Source organism: Sus scrofa, chromosome 3 (genome assembly GCF_054392235.1).
Source record: "Sus scrofa isolate SSC_HxYL_T2T_F1_AM1 chromosome 3, Sscrofa_HxYL_maternal_Yorkshire_Landrace_v2.0, whole genome shotgun sequence".
Classification (NCBI taxonomy): domain Eukaryota; kingdom Metazoa; phylum Chordata; class Mammalia; order Artiodactyla; family Suidae; genus Sus; species Sus scrofa.
In genome coordinates this window covers 72,146,754-72,162,916 of record NC_139385.1, presented here as the reverse complement: position 1 = coordinate 72,162,916, position 16,163 = coordinate 72,146,754, and the positions used below count along the sequence as shown (strand labels likewise).

The 16,163-nt window shown below is 37.7% G+C and overlaps 1 protein-coding gene and 1 long non-coding RNA gene across 15 annotated transcripts in view; both read left to right on the top strand.

Annotated features, from left to right (window-relative positions):
- The window catches only part of LOC146404708 (uncharacterized), a 618,617-nt gene that overhangs the window by 300,340 nt on the left and 302,114 nt on the right, over positions 1–16,163 (top strand). The window lies entirely within an intron of this gene.
- DNAH6 (dynein axonemal heavy chain 6) overlaps positions 1–16,163 on the top strand; it is a 255,439-nt gene that overhangs the window by 110,283 nt on the left and 128,993 nt on the right. For all 13 annotated transcript variants that reach the window (XR_014841541.1, XR_014841540.1, XR_014841539.1 and 10 more), the window contains 5 exons: positions 1,073–1,180; positions 6,655–7,210; positions 8,264–8,386; positions 11,863–12,045; positions 13,072–13,215. Coding sequence is in view for 9 of the 13 variants with exons in the window: in XM_021087308.2 (XP_020942967.2) it covers positions 1,073–1,180; positions 6,655–7,210; positions 8,264–8,386; positions 11,863–12,045; positions 13,072–13,215 (1,114 nt within the window). In the remaining 4 variants the exon portion in view is untranslated. The remainder of the gene's footprint in view (positions 1–1,072; positions 1,181–6,654; positions 7,211–8,263; positions 8,387–11,862; positions 12,046–13,071; positions 13,216–16,163) is intronic.

Genomic DNA, 16,163 nt, shown 5'->3' with positions numbered 1-16,163 from the left:
TCCTTCCTCTTGGGGCTTGAGTCACTGGCTCAGGCTCTATACCCACAAAGCCTCTTCTGCCTGACTCCTCTAGTCCTGGTTCTGCACAGATCTCCCCACCGTTCCACCCACTGTTCCTTCTTTCAACTGCCCAGAAGCAGTGTTCTCCTCTTTACAAAACTGCCATTGCAGGAAGAGGGGTGCTAAGGAGTGCAAACACACTTATAGTCGGAGAACACAGCCACAGCCCAGGGGTGAGACAGACAAAAGAGCAGTCATGTAATGTGTGAGGGCAATGATGGGGCTATGCCCAGGGGTTGAAAGGTGGGGATGAGGGATTTTCTAGAGAAAGGAATGACTGGAGTTCCTGTCGTGGCGCAGTGGTTAACGAATCCGACTAGGAACCATGAGGTTGCGGGTTCGGTCCCTGCCCTTGCTCAGTGGGTTAACGATCCGGCGTTGCCGTGAGCTGTGGTGTAGGTCGCAGACGCGGCTCGGATCCCGCGTTGCTGTGGCTCTGGTGTAGGCCGGTGGCTACAGCTCCGATTGGACCCCTAGCCTGGGAACCTCCATATGCCGCAGGAGCGGCCCAAGAAATAGCAACAATGACAACAACAACAACAACAAAAAAGAGAGACAAAAGACAAAAAAAAAAAAAAAAAAGAAAAGAAAGGAATGACTGACCTGGATTTTGATAGAGAAATATGAGCCAGCAAAAGAGCAAAGCAGAGCATTCTGGACTGAGAGAAAAGAAAGTCACAGAGATGTGAATCACCATGGTGTTTTCAACTGTGAATTCACACTGGATAAAGCCTGGATTGATGGGGGGGAGTGTGAGAAAATGTCACTTGTCATTGTCCTCTAGGCGTCGTTCTCCTTGAGGCTGTGTAGCCTGTGCCTGACTTGTCCATGTCCTCTCTTGGAGATGGATGCTGGGCATGTGAGGGAAATTGGTCCCCTCCTTCCTGCAGGAATCTGCAATGGGGTGCCCTCCACAGCTTTTTGCAAGCAGAATCCCAGACCCACAGGTTTGGAGAATCACATGCGATATTATGTTCTCTCACTGTCATCTGAATTATTCCTTTAAATTCAGGTCTTTAAAAAGAGAGAACCCAAACCTCAGTGAAGATGTGGTGTTGATAAGAGCTTTACGAGACTCTAACTTGCCAAAATTCCTGACAGATGATGCTATTCTATTCAGGTAAATTTCTCTATGTTACAGATAAAGCATGGCTACTCTGTGGAGGTAAAGGATAGCTTATCTTCACATATGTCTGTCTCTAACAAGGTACCATCTTTTCTAGAGATGCTTACTGCAATTTATTTTTTTATCTTTTTTTATTATTACTCAAATGAATTTATCACATATGTAGTTGTATAATGATCATAACAATCCAATTTTATAGGATTTCCATCCCATAACCCAAGCACATCCCCCCACCCCCCAAACTATCTCCTCCAGAGACCATAAGTTTTTCAATGTCTGTGAGTCAGCATATGCTCTGCAAAGAAGTGCAGTCTGTCCTTTTTTCAGATTCCACATGTCAATGAAAGCATTTGATGTTGGTGTCTCACTGTATGGCTGACTTCACTTAGCATGATAATTTCTAGGTCCATCCATGTTGCTAAGAATGCTGGTATTTCATTCCTTTTAATGGCTGAGTAATATTCCATCATGTATATGTACCACATCTTCTGGATCCACTCCTCTGCCTATGGACATTTAGGTTGTTTCCATGTCTTGGCTATTGTAGATAGTGCTGCAATGAACATCGGAGTACATGTGTCTTTGCAAGTCGTAGTTTTCTCTGGGTAGATGCCCAGGAGTGGGATTGCTGTATCAAATGGTCGTTCTATGTTTAGTTTTCTGAGGACTCTCCATCCTGTTTTCCACAGTGGTTGCACCAATTTACAGTCCCACCAACAGTGTACTAGGGATCCTTTTTCTCCACACCCTCTCCAGCAATTATTGTTTGTAGACTTTTGGATGATGGCCATTCTGGCTGGTATAAGGTGGTACCTCAGAATGGTTTTGATTTGCTTTTCTCTAATAATGAGTGATGTTGCACATCTTTTCATGTGTTTTTTGGCCATCTATATGTCTTCTTTGGAGAACTGTCTGTTTAGATCTTCTGCCCAGTTTTTGATGGGGTTTTTTGGTTTTTTGGTATGGAGCTGCAGAAGGTGTTTATAAATTTTAGAGATTGGAGTTCCTGTCATGGCACAGTGGTTGACGAGTCGGACTAGGAACCGTGAGGTTGCGGGTTCGATCCCTGGCCTTGCTCAACCTTGTGGGTTGGGGATCTGGTGTTGCCATGAGCTCTGGTGTAGGCCGCAGATGCAGCTCGGATCCCGTGTTGCTGTGGCTCTGGTGTAGGCTGGCGGCTACAGCTCCGATTGGACCCCTAGCCTGGGAACCTCAATATGCCGCAGGAGCGGCCCAAGAAACGGCAAAGAGACAAAAAGACAAAAAAAAAAAAAAAAAATGGAGATTAATCCCTTGTCAGTTGAATCATTTGCAAAGATTTTCTCCCATTCTGTGGGTTGTCTTTTTGTTTTGTTTAGGGTGTCCTTTGCTGTGCAGAAACTTTTAACTTTGATGAGGTCCCATTTATTTATTTTTGTTTTTACTGTCATTACTCTAAGAGGTGGATCTGAGAAGACGTTGCTGTCGTTTATGTCGGCGAATGTTTGGCCTATGTTTTCCTCTAAGAGTTTTAGAGTGTCTGGTCTTATATCTAGGTCTTTAATCCACTTGGAGTTGATTTTTGTGTATGGTGTTAGGGAGTGTTCTAATTTCATTCTTTTCCATGTGGCTGTCCAGTTTTCCCAGCACCACTTATTGAACAAACTGTCCTTTCTCCATTGTATATTCTTGCCTCCTTTGTCATAGATTAGTTGGCTGTAGGTGCATGGCTTACTGCAATGTAAAAAATACTAGTTTTAAATAAAGATACAAAAGTTTTAGCATCAATACAGTCATTTATTTTTTTTTCAAAATATTGATCACCAAGCTGCATGCTATGCAAATTAGCATTTGATTACAAATTCCTGACCTAAGAGATTATGATTTATAGGAATTGGTTAGAAATTCCTGACCCATAAGAAGCAGGTTTGGCCTTAACAAAAATGTGATTGCTTTTATCTATTTCTACTGTTTTTATTTAATTGTATGTTTATCCAAGTCATATATGTATGTAGTTTTACAAGTTAAAATGCTGTTCCAAATTACTCTCATGAAAAACAAGTTACCTGCCCTTTACCAAGTCCATGTCCCAAAGGCAGTCATTTTCCAATTCATGTACTCCTTCTTTCATTTTGCTATTTCCCTCCATTTTTAGTGCCACATTTATGCCATCTCATGATTTTTCAGTTTGCGATGTTATCTCAAGTTACGAACAGAGAGCTGAGGACACGCACATGCACTCCCCCGCCCCCACCCATCATCTCTGTCTAGTCTTCGAGGCATAACTGGAGCTAAATATCCAGGTTTCCAAAGTTTATTATAGCGATATAAACATTACCCAATCTGAGCTCTCTTTCCCTTGTTATGATATTATCTAGCTTTTACTCTTCCCTGCATTTATTATCTTAGTTTTTGTTTTTTATTCCTTTACCTACTTTTCTGTAAATCTATCACTAGTTCATTTTCAAATTCTGTAAATCTAAAAAATGCAAATCAACAACCTTCAATCATATGGAACGTTCTCCTGAACTGTCTCTTTGGAGGTTTCTGTCCTTCTCTCTCATCTCCGCTGGTTGCCCATCACCCCCAGTGCTCATCTGTCGTCCTGGGATGTCCATTTATGACCGTGCTGGGGGTTCCCTTTGCCTTTGCTATCAGATCCTCTGTTTCCCAGAACTTGTGTCTATTCACTTTTGGTAGAACAAATGTATGAAAATTCCTGTACATTTATGTTTGCACATTTATCTATAAGTGAGCATCTAGGAAGTATTCCTAGATCATAGGTAATAGACATTTGACACTTAGATCCTAGGAATATGTCCTCCAAACACGTTTGATGTATATGTGTATGTTTTATATACACACACATATATATATATATAAACAGTTTTATGAAAATTCCCATTTCTTTTGTGTGTGTGTGCTTTTTAGGGCCACAATGCAGTTTATGGAGGTTCCCAATCTAGGGGTCAAATTGGAGCTGTAGCTTCCAGCCTACACCACAGCCACAGCAACTTGGGATCCAAGCTGTATCTGCAACCTACACCACAGCTCACGGCAATGCTAGATCCTTAACCCACTGAGCAAGGCCAGGGATCGAACCTGTGTCCTCATGGATGCTACTCAGATTTGTTAACTGCTGAGCCACAACGGGAACTCCTGAAAATTCCCATTTATATGTTTTAAAGAGAGAGAGAGAGACCAAACATAGTAGCCCATTTTAATATGCATTAAATTATCAGTATCACTGAGCATCATTTCTTTCGTTCATTAGCCAAAAGTCAGTTATTCAGTTGTTGTCTTTTACATATCAATTTGTGAGAACCCAAACTTTATCTAGTATAAAAATTGGAAATATTTCTCTAACTGTATCATTTACTCTTTATAGAACAAAAGCCTTTTGCTATAGAAGTTTGATTTGTGCTTCTTTTTTTTTTTTTTTTATTATTATTTTCCCACTGTACAGCAAGGGGGTCAGGTCATCCTTAGATGTATACATTGCAGTTACAGTTTTTTCCCCCACCCTTTCTTCTGTTGCGACATGAGTATCTAGACATAGTTCTCAATGCTATTCAGCAGGATCTCCTTATAAATCTATTCTAGGTTGTGTCTGATAAGCCCAAGCTCCCGATCCCTCCCACTCCCTCCCCCTCCCATCAGGCAACCACAAGTCTCTTCTCCAAGTCCATGATTTTCTTTTCTGAGGAGATGTTCATTTGTGCTGGATATTAGATTCCAGTTATAAGTGATATCATATGGTATTTGTCTTTGTCTTTCTGGCTCATTTCACTCAGTATGAGATTCTCTAGTTCCATCCATGTTGCTGCAAATGGCATTATGTCATCCTTTTTTATGGCTGAGTAGTATTCCATTGTGTATATATACCACATCTTCCGAATCCAATCATCTGTCGATGGACATTTGGATTGTTTCCATGTGATTTGTGCTTCTTTTTATTTCTTCGTTTTATCAACATTTTCTCACAGTTATAAATTTTTTGTCTTTCTTAGACAATTTCTTACCAGTGTTGCAAAATTCATTTTATATTTTCATCTAGTACCTTTTTTCATTGCTCTTTTTAAATTGTAGTTGATTTACAATATTATATTAGTTTCAGATGTACAGCATGATGAGTCAATATTTATAGTTTATACTTCAATTAAAAGTTATTATAAAATACTGGCTATATTCCCTGTGATATATATTATATCCTTGTAGCTTATTTATTATATGCGTAGTAGTTTGTTCCTCTTACTCTTTACTCCTATCTTGTCTCTACCCCCTTCCTTCTCCCATTATTTTGTTTTCTGTGTCTGTGTCTGCTTCTTTTCTGTTATATTCACTAGTGTGGTTTTTTTAAGATTCCACATATAAGTGATAACATAGAGTATTTGTCTTTCCCTGTCTGACTTATTTCACTTAGCGACATACCACCTGAGGTCCAACATATTGTTGCAAATGATAAATTTAATTCCGTTTTATGGCTGAGTAATATTCATAATACATTTATATAAGTATATATATGTCACATCTTCTTGATCCATTCATCTACTGAAGGACACTTAGGTTGCTTCCATATTTTGGCTATTTTAAATAATGCTGCTATGAATATTGGGGCACATGTATTGCTTTTCAAATTTTCAAACAATTTCAAATTATTTTCTTTTTTCTTTTTCTTTTTTTCTTTATTTTTTTTTATTTTTTATTTTTTTTTTACAGCTGCACCTGCAGCATATGGAAGTTCCTGGGCTAGGGTTTGAACTGGAGCTGCACCTGCAGGCCTAGGCCACAGCCACAGCAACACCAGATCTGAGCTTCATGATGTGTTCGTGAAGGGAAGTGAGCTCAGCATCCTCCTATTCTGCCATCTTGATCTTCCTCATCTTGTACTTTTCTTGTCATTTTATGTTAAGTTCTTTACTACATCTCGAATATATTTGTGTATATAGTATAAGGTAGGAATTCAGCTTCTTTTTTTACCCATAGAACCATCCCATATTAACTGCTTCCCACAGAAACAGTCCATTCTTCCTTTGCTCCCTTTTCTATATTGTATTAGTTTTCTATTTCTATCTTATTTTTTCAGAATGTTCATATACCATTATATGCACACATAAATGTTTTGGGGGAAAATTGAGATATAAATATAATTTTTAAAATAAACTGATAAATTCGTCACTTTCTATATGTCTGTTACCATGCCATGTACTGTGAATAATACAAAAATGTAACAAATACTCCCTGCCTCAAAATGCTCCCAATATACTTTTAAGAACATCAGTCTACTATACAGGAAACAAACAAAATCATACACAATATCAGAGAAATGACAGATTCTAGTATAACACATAGGACAATATAGGACTGCTTATTCAGAAGAAAAATTAACGAGAAAAATAGGACCCATGATAATGTTTAATCAATTAATGATAACAAACCCGGGGAACTATCAGTGACTAATGGTTTCTAATTGATTTTTTTCCCCCCAGTGGAATCATATCTGACCTTTTTCCTGGAGTCCAAATTCCAGAACACGATTATGGTATATTGCAGTCAACAATTATAGATGTCATGAATGGACAAAATCTTCAGCCTGAGACATGTATGGTTAAAAAAGTGATACAGTTCTATGAAACTATGCTAGTAAGGCATGGTGTTATGTTAGTTGGGCCAACAGGAGGTGGCAAGACCACAGTTTACCGAATACTGGCCGAAACTCTAGGGAATTTGCGAAAACTTGGTGTAGACAATCCCTTTTACCAACCAGTTAAAACATATGTTCTTAACCCTAAATCAATTACAATGGGTGAATTATATGGTGAAGTTAATAACCTAACCTTGGAGTGGAAAGACGGTTTGATGGCACTAAGTGTTCGAGCGGCTGTGAATGATACTTCAGAAGACCATAAATGGATCATCAGTGATGGGCCAGTGGATGCTCTTTGGATTGAGAATATGAATACAGTCTTGGATGATAACAAGATGCTTTGCCTGGCTAACAGTGAGAGGATTAAACTCACACCTCAGATCCACATGCTTTTTGAGGTAAATATATATTCCTCACTGTGGAGTGAAGTTGTTTAGTAAATTGGCATACTATCACTAATTTTTTCTCTTACTGGTGTATCATTGACTATTGGTAAGTCCTACCATGGTGTATTGTTTACATCCTAAATATTTATCCAATTGTCCTTTTATAATAGATTGTCCATTCTGACAACCATGGTATCTCAAATATTCCTGTTTCTCTGTAGACAGGAAATACAATAAATTCTGACTTCCCTAGCACTTATTTCTTTTCCTTTGGATGTAGTGTGTGTGTATATATAATATATATATATATATATATATATATATTACTTCAGACAATTTGAAATGCTTACCAAGTTAAAAAAAATTGTTATATTTAAGGTGAATAAATCATCCCTATATGGTATGAATATTTGGTGAAGGGATTGGAAAGGAATGTGGACCAAATACTATAAAATATTATGGAGGATACACCCCCTGCTGTGTTCATTCATCAAACATTAATTGAATGCCTACTCTGTCCTAGGTATTAGGCTAGGTATTGAATATAAGAATGAAAAAGATGGAGTTCCCGTTGTGGCACAGTGGAAACAAATCTGACTAGGAACCATGAGGTTGCAGGTTCCATCCCTGGCCTCACTCAGTAGGTTAAGAATCCATCGTTGCTGTGAGCTGTGGTGTAGGTCGCAGACACAGCTCCAATCTGGCATTGCTATGGCTGTGGTGTAGGCTGGCAGCTGTAGCTCCTATTTGACTCCTAGCCTGGGAACCTCCATATGCCGCAGGGGCTCTAAGAAAACAAAAGACGCCCCCCCCCCAAAAAATGCCTTCCCATAAGGATTTGACAATATCCTTCTATACTGAGGTATTATATATATATATGTATATATACACACACACACATATACATTTTTCTCCATTTCTAATTATTAGAGCTCCCCCCTTCTCTTCCAGACAAAGCATTACAGTATTAACTTAAACTTCAAATGTGTAGTTCATTAATATTGAAATTAGAGGGATAAGAAATGTCATATTAACTGTTTCCTCTTCAACTTTTTTCAATTTTAGGTGCAAGATCTAAAGGTTGCCTCGCCTGCAACAGTCAGTAGGTGTGGGATGGTATTTGTGGATCCTGAAGAACTCAAATGGATGCCTTATGTTAAAACCTGGATGAAGAGTGTTTCTAAAAAAGTAAGTGCAACTGGACACTCCCCACTGTCTCCATCTGTGGGTTCACCCTCCCCTCAAGTGCCCAAATAGCAGTTGGTTTAGGCCTCACAGTACTTGATTGATGAAATCCCAGCATTGGACCTAGCCCTCTCCCTAAGAATTCTTGGAATCCTCCAGGAATGTTATTTACTCCCCAGAGCTGTCCTCATTGTGTGCTGCCTCACCCTGCCAGCCTGCCTGAGTCACGTGGTTCCTGTCCACCCTGCCTGGCTTCTCCCCAGACTGGTTTCCTCTCAAATACAAACACAAACATTCCCTTGAGTTTCCCCAAACACAAGGCAGAACAAGCTGGGGCATTAAAAAAAAGACTTTGCAGAAGGCTTGAGATAATGAAAGGGAAGCACAATGAAGAAAAAAAACATTCAAATCCGGACATTGTCATTGTTTTTAGATTTTGTGAACTGCTAACACTTCTGAAAGACAGAAATAAGCGAAAATCAGTTTACCTCCCACCCAATCTTAGGTCCATTATCCAAGACACACTCTAACCTGAGGCACCATTCCACTCAAAGTGAAGGAAAGCTTTTATATTATTCTTCAAAACAATTCAGTTCCCTCTCTATTCTAAAATAGGGTTTCTCTTAACCTTAAACTTAACAAGCAGTCTTTTTAAGTGTTTCACCCCATCTCATCTCAACCTCCGCTCCAAGAAAGCCATCTTCTTTCTGACCCTCCCCTTCCAAAGATGAATCAGAAAACTGTTGTTTTCCTCGTTCTCAGGCATCACCCTTTTAAGAATATTGTGGTCTCTTCTCAGAGTACCTTATTAAAGAAAGTAATTCTCAGAATTGACTTTATCATGGGCTGCTATAAAATCTTAAACCTTTCTGAATTCACTTCTTAAAAAATAGACTTTATTATTTAGAGCAGTTATAGGTTTATAGAAAAATTTAACAAAGTATAGAGAGTTATACTTTTTCTCCTCCAAAAACAGCTTTGCCTCCAAAAATAGCTTTTTTATTAACATTTTGCATTGGTGTGGTACATTTGTTAAAACTGATGATCCCGTATTGATACATTCTTATTAACTAAAGTCCATGGTTTACATTATTGTTCATTCTTTGAATTTTGACAAATGAATACTATCATGTATCCACTACTATAGTATCATATAAAATAGTTTCACTGCCTTAAAAATCTGCGCTCTGCCTATGCATCCATCCCCAGCCTCTCCCAACCCCTGGCAACCACTGATCGTTCTACTATCTCCATGATTTTGCCTTTTCCATAGTGTCATATAGGTGAAATCATACAGTATGTAGCCTTTTCAGATTGGCTTTTTTCACTTAGAGATGTGTGTTTACGATTCCTCCATGTCTTTCTGTGGCTTCATAGCTCATTTCTCTTTGGCATTAATAATACTCCATTGTATGGATTTACCAAATTTCTTCACCTATTGAAAGACATCTCAAATTGACCAAGATTTGACATTTGCGAATAAAACTTCTATAAACATTCATGTGCAGATTTTTGTGGAGACGTAAGCTTTCAAACTCATTTGGATAAATACCTATGACTGTGATTGCTGGGTCATATGGTAAAATTATGTTAGCTTTATAAGAAACTGCCGATGTGTTTTCCAGAGTGACTGTGCCGTTTTATTTTCCACCAGCGTTCTTGTTGCTCCCTATCTTCGCCAGAGTTTTCTGGTGTGGTGTTTTAGGTTTTAGCCATTCTGATATGTCAGTAGTGGTATCTCATTGTTTTGCAAAATGCAGTTTTCTAATACCTGCTGTTGGGCATCTTTTCATGTATTTATTTGTCATCCATATAGCTTCTTTAATGAGGTGTCTGTTCAAACTTTTGCCTACTTTTTATTGGGTTGTCTATTTATTCATTATTGAGTTTTGAGAGTTCTTTATATATTTTGCATACAATTTTTTTAAAATCAGATGTGTGTTTTGCAAATATTTTCTCCAAGTCTGGCTTCTTTTCATTCTCTTAACATCTTTCACAGCACACACGTTTTTAACTTTAGTGAATTTTAACTTACCAATTTTTCTTTCATGGATTGTGCTTTGGGGCTTATATTTAAAAACTTATTTCCAAACCTAAGGTCACTTAAGTATTCTTCTCTGTTATCATCTGTAAGTTTTATGGTTTTGCATTTTACATTTAGTTTTATGATTCATTTTGATTTAATTTTTGTGAAAGATGTAAGAGCAATGTCTAGATTCCTTTTTTTTTTTTTTAACATGTGGATGTCTGTTTCCAATGCCATTCCAGCACCCTCTCTGTTGGATCGCCTTTGTTCCTTTGTCAAAGATCAGTTGACTATATTTGTGTGAGTCTATTTCTGGGCTCTCCATCTTGTTCCAGTCATCTATTTGCCTATTCTTTTGCCAGTATCACTGTCTGTCTTGATTATTGTTGTGTTAAAGTAAGTCTTGAAGTCGGGTAGCGTCAGTCTCCCAGCTTTGTTCTCCAATACTGAGTTGACTATTCTGGGTCTTTTCCCTCTTTGTCTAAACTTTAGACTCAGTTTGCTGATGTCTACAAAGTTACTTACTGGTGTTTTGATTCAGATTGCACCAAATCTGTAGATAAATCAGGAATCGCTAACATCTTCACAGTGATGGGTCTTTCTGTCCATGCACATGAGCTCTCTCTTCATTTACTTAGATCTTCCTTGATTTCTTGTATAAGAATCTTATAGTTTTCCTCATCTAGATCTTGTACATATTTTGTTAGAAATATACTCAGGTATTTTTTTTGGTGCTAATATAAGTGATGTTGTATTTTTTATTTCAAATTCTAATTGTTCACTGTCGATATATAAGAATCCAATTGACTTTTGTATAGTAACGTTGTATCCTATAACTTTACTATAACTGCTTATTATTTCTAGGAATTTGGGGTCCATTCTTAGGGAATTTCTGTGTATATAATCAAGTCATCTGTAAACAAAGACATTTTTTTTCTTTCTTCCCAAACTGTATACTTTTTATTTCCTTTCATTGTCTTATTGCATTAGCTCAGACTTCCAGTATAATGTTAATAGAAGTGGTGAGAGGAGCAACATTCTTTTTTAAAAATCTTTGGCCACGAGTTCTTTACCTTACGTGGGTATTTAAAGTGTTTCTTTTTACACGTCTTCTTTTTCATTGTTCTTACTTGTGAGAGATATCATCAGTATAGAAGACTGCATGAAATATTTTTGATAGTTTCACAAATGATTATAAAATAAACACCTATGTACCTATTACCAGATCAAGATATAGGACATTCTCAACTACCCAGACTCTCCCCCATGTGATCCTCCCAAGTCATAGAAGGGTTTTTCTTTAATTTAACTTGTTTCATATCTTATAATGCGTATACCCTTTAGTATGAAAGTCACATAATATATTGCAATTTATATGTTTGAACCAACCCTTTTTAAACTGAATTATATATTTTATCTGGTCCTGCTAAAATATTATTTATCTAATTTTCAGCTGAACGAAGAAACCCAAGAATATATATTGAATCTTTTCCAGCGCTATGTTGATGATGGTTTAAATTTTATCAATAAAAAATGCACCCAAGCAATCCCACAAGTGGACATCAGCAAAGTTACTACACTCTGTTGCTTATTAGAGTCTTTGCTGCTCGGGAAAGATGGAGTTAATTTGGCAATGGTAGGAAATTTTCTTACTGGTATACAACTAGGAAAATGTGATTATTGTATAGATGCTTTGCAAATAACTCTAAACTTTGTCATATGATTATTTAATTTTCAAGTTACTATTTAGGGGACTAATAACTGTGAATAGATTCAAAGAATCACAGCTTTGGAAGGAATTTTAGTCTATGGTTTACTCCTCTACTCCATTTAAAGTCCCTGACAGTCTAGAACATATTCCCAATGTGTGTCTATTTAAATACCTTCATGTAGGCAGAAACATAATAGTTGAAAGATAACCTTGAGCTTTTTTTCCCACATGTCCTACATGTTCCTTGTCATTCATTTTTCTCATCAGAGTATTTAAATAGAGACTACCATAAAACATCACTCTGTGAAGCATTGAATGAAATATAAGAAACATGCACTATGCCTTTTTGAAAACGTATGAGTCTTGGTGTTCCCATTGTAGCTCAGCAGGTTAAGAAACTGACATAGTGTCCATGAGGATGTGGTTTGATCCCTGGCCTCTCTCAGTGGGTAAGGATCTGGTATTGCCACAGGTCGTGACTTAGGCCACAGCTATAGCTCTGCTTTGACCCTAGCCTGGGAATTTCCATATGCTGCAGGTGCAGCCATAAAAAGAAACAAAAAATGCATAAGTCTAAACAAAAGAAAACAGTCTTTAGACTTTGCAGTTTAGGATTTTTTTTTTTTTTTTTTTTTTTTTGTCTTTTTGTCTTTTCTAGGGCCACCCCCGTGGCATATGGAGATTCCCAGGCTAGGAGTACAGTTGGAGCTGTAGCCGCTGGCCTATGCCAGAGCCACAGCAACTCGGGATCCGAGCCGCGTCTGTGACCTACACCACAGGTCACAGCAACGCTGGATCCTTAACCCACTGAGCAAGACCAGGGATTGAATCTGCAACCTCATGGTTACTAGTCAGGTTCATTAACCACTGAGCTGTGATGGGAACTATGGTTTAGGATTCTTTGTATGTTAATATATAAAATATTGAAATTCTTTCTCCTTGGTCTTTCAGGAGCAAGCAAAACTGAACACTGTGCTGTGTCAGACTTTCGTGTTCTGTTACTTATGGTCTTTAGGTGGAAATCTAACTGAAAACTACTGGGATTCTTTTGATACATTTATTAGAACACAATTTGATGATAATCCTGATGCCAGGGTAAGAGCCAAATAAATTTAGTTTCAACATAATAACTCTGAATCATTAAAATGAAATTTCAAGACTAAAATTTCAAAAGCCTTAGTTCTACTATAAATATAAATTATTCATTTCTAAAGTTTTTCACTTTTTTAAACCATAGATAAACATTAATTGTATTAAAAAATTTTTAGGAGTTCTCCCCCACCATATGAAGAAAGTAAGGTATAAAAGTATATTTTAAAAAACCATTAAATCGTTAAGTTAGTAAATTATTTTTTCACAGTGTTACGTTAGCAATTCTGAGACTGTTTTCTGTACATTGCAAGACTGAGCAAATGAATCAATATATTGAAGATGATGGCAGCCAGGTTTCTCACTGTTAAGAGAAGGGATTTACCAATATAGAAGGAGAAAGATGAGAATGCACCTTGTGTTATTGCATTGGAATTAGAGGATTTGGTACCCATGGGGTGTGTGTGTGTGTGTGTCTATACATTCATACATATATGTAGATTTCCTGGTTGGCCGCATGCTGAGAGGAACTAAAACAATGATACCTCAATAGCAATGAGCATACTTTGTATGCTGATTTCTAAATACTAGTCTCCATGAAAGAGAACCAAAACAGTTTAGTGAAATAGCTGATTCCAGGACTGGAGCAGGGAATGTGCAAAACAAGGCCAGAATGTCTTATGTTGGATAAAGTAGTCTTAAAGAATGATGGCACATGTCAGAAAAGAACAGGAGCCAGGTTGAAAGGATTCCCACTGGCCAGATCTGGGCAGATATGAGCATCAAAATAAATAATGATAATGTAAGATTACAAGCCTTTGAATGAAATAAAAATCTGAGGTTTCATGCTGATAATAAAAATATGTGTGAATAAATAAATTAGGGAGAAGGGAGAGTTCTTCCTTACAGGAGAATAACAACTAACATGTCTAGGAGAAATGATGGGAGTTTGAAAGTTATTACTTTGCAACCATTGTAGTAATAATTGATTTAGCCAAGAATCATCAGCGGTTGCTAAAACTGATGAGTGAAGCTTTGGTGAGAAACAACATTGACATAGTTTCAAAGCATCTTCTACAATCAGCAATTACTTCTACAATTATTGATTGCAAAGGGGAAAATAGTATCATTACAGTGAAGAAACCGTGTAAACAACACCGTAACTAAGTGATCAATTTATCATTAATATTAGGACAAACCTGTGTCTCCTGATATGGTGCACAGAGAAGGATTGAGCCTTTCTTCTGAGCTATTCCTTTCCAAAATGCATAACCTGAATCTAATTATGAGGATACACCTAGATTATTCAAAGTGATGAGCATTCCATAAAATGAACTGGCCTGTTTTCTTCAACAATATCTGTCATGGAAGAAAGCTGAGAAACTTTCTCAGATAAAGAGACTAAAGAGGAGTTCCTGTCGTGGCTCAGTGGTTAGCGAATCCGACTAGAAACTATGAGGTTGTAGGTTCGATTCCTGGCCTTGCGCAGTGGGTTAAGGATCCCACGTTGCCGTGAGCTGTGTGTAGGTTGCAGAGGAGGCTCGGATCCCATACTGCTATGGCTGTGGCATAGGCCGGCGGCTACAGCTCTGATTGGACCCCTAGCCTGGGAACCTCCATATGCTGTGGGAGCTGCCCTAGAAATGGCAAAAAAAAGAGAGAGAGAGAGACACTAAAGAGATATAACTAAATGCAATGCAATATCCTGGATTAGATCCTAGACAGGGAAAAGTATAGCCATAAATGATATTATTACTTGGCAGTATTCAAATATGGCCTATAAGTTGGATAATAATATTATGTCAGTATTCAGTTTCCTGAGCCTGGTTATTTTACTGTAGTTATAAAAGAAAATATCCTTGTTCTTTAGGAAATACACACTCAGGTATTTAGGGTTAATGCAAAATAGTATTATAACCAACTCTCATAGAGTTAGGAAAATAATAAAGCAAATGGGACAAAATGTGAACAATCAATCTAGATAAAGAATATGTAGGAAATCTTTGTACTATTCTTTCAGGCTTTTAACTTTTCTGTAAGTTTTAAAGTATATCAAAATTTTTACCAAAAGAAAAAAAACCCTAAGACAAGAATCTAAGCCGTTTGGTATTAGGACCTTCTAGTAGACATGAAACCCTGCTGGATCTTCAAGATTATTGTATCGTCATTGGACAGGATGGACCAGATTGAGAACAACTGAGAATTTGAGACAGGAAGACCCCTCTGGATCAATGGAAGTGGGAATAGGTGATGGCCCAGAGCAAAGAAATTCAATTCCACAAATATTTATTGAAAAGTTGTTATGTGGTAGACATCATTTTGGATACAAAGGCTAAAGCAAGTAATCAAAGTCCCTCTCCTCCTACATCTTACATTATAGTCAGGAGAGTCATCACATCAGGTGGCAGTACGTGCTGTGGAGAGGGATAAGGCAAAATGAGGATGATAAGGAGTGCCAGGGGGTAGTGGAGAACTGTTTTAAATATTGGTCAGGAAAGCTTTTTTAAGAAGATCATGTTTGTACAGTGTCTTGAAGAAAGAGAGCTAGTGATTATTCAGGGGGAATGCATTTAATCAGAAGGAAAAACAAATACGAAGCCCTTTACTCAATGAATAATTACTTAACAGTTTTGAAAAACAGAAGGGAGGCTTGTGAGGTCAGAACGGAATGACCAAGCAGGAGTATAGCATGAGATAAGGTCAGGGAGGTGGGGTGGGGGTGGTGGGGGCATAGGCCATTGTAAGGATTGTAGCTTTTCACTTTGGGTGCATGAGTAGCTATTGATGGATTACAACCTAAGGATGTTTAGCAAGACAGCACCAGCTCCTATCCTGGCAGTTTTTACTGCTACTTAGATAACAGGAAGGAGTCTGGATGAGAAGGTGGATTCTTCCTTCTGCCCGCAAGTTCCAAATGAATGGGCTGTTGGAGTTGTGTTCCTTGCCTCAGTTAA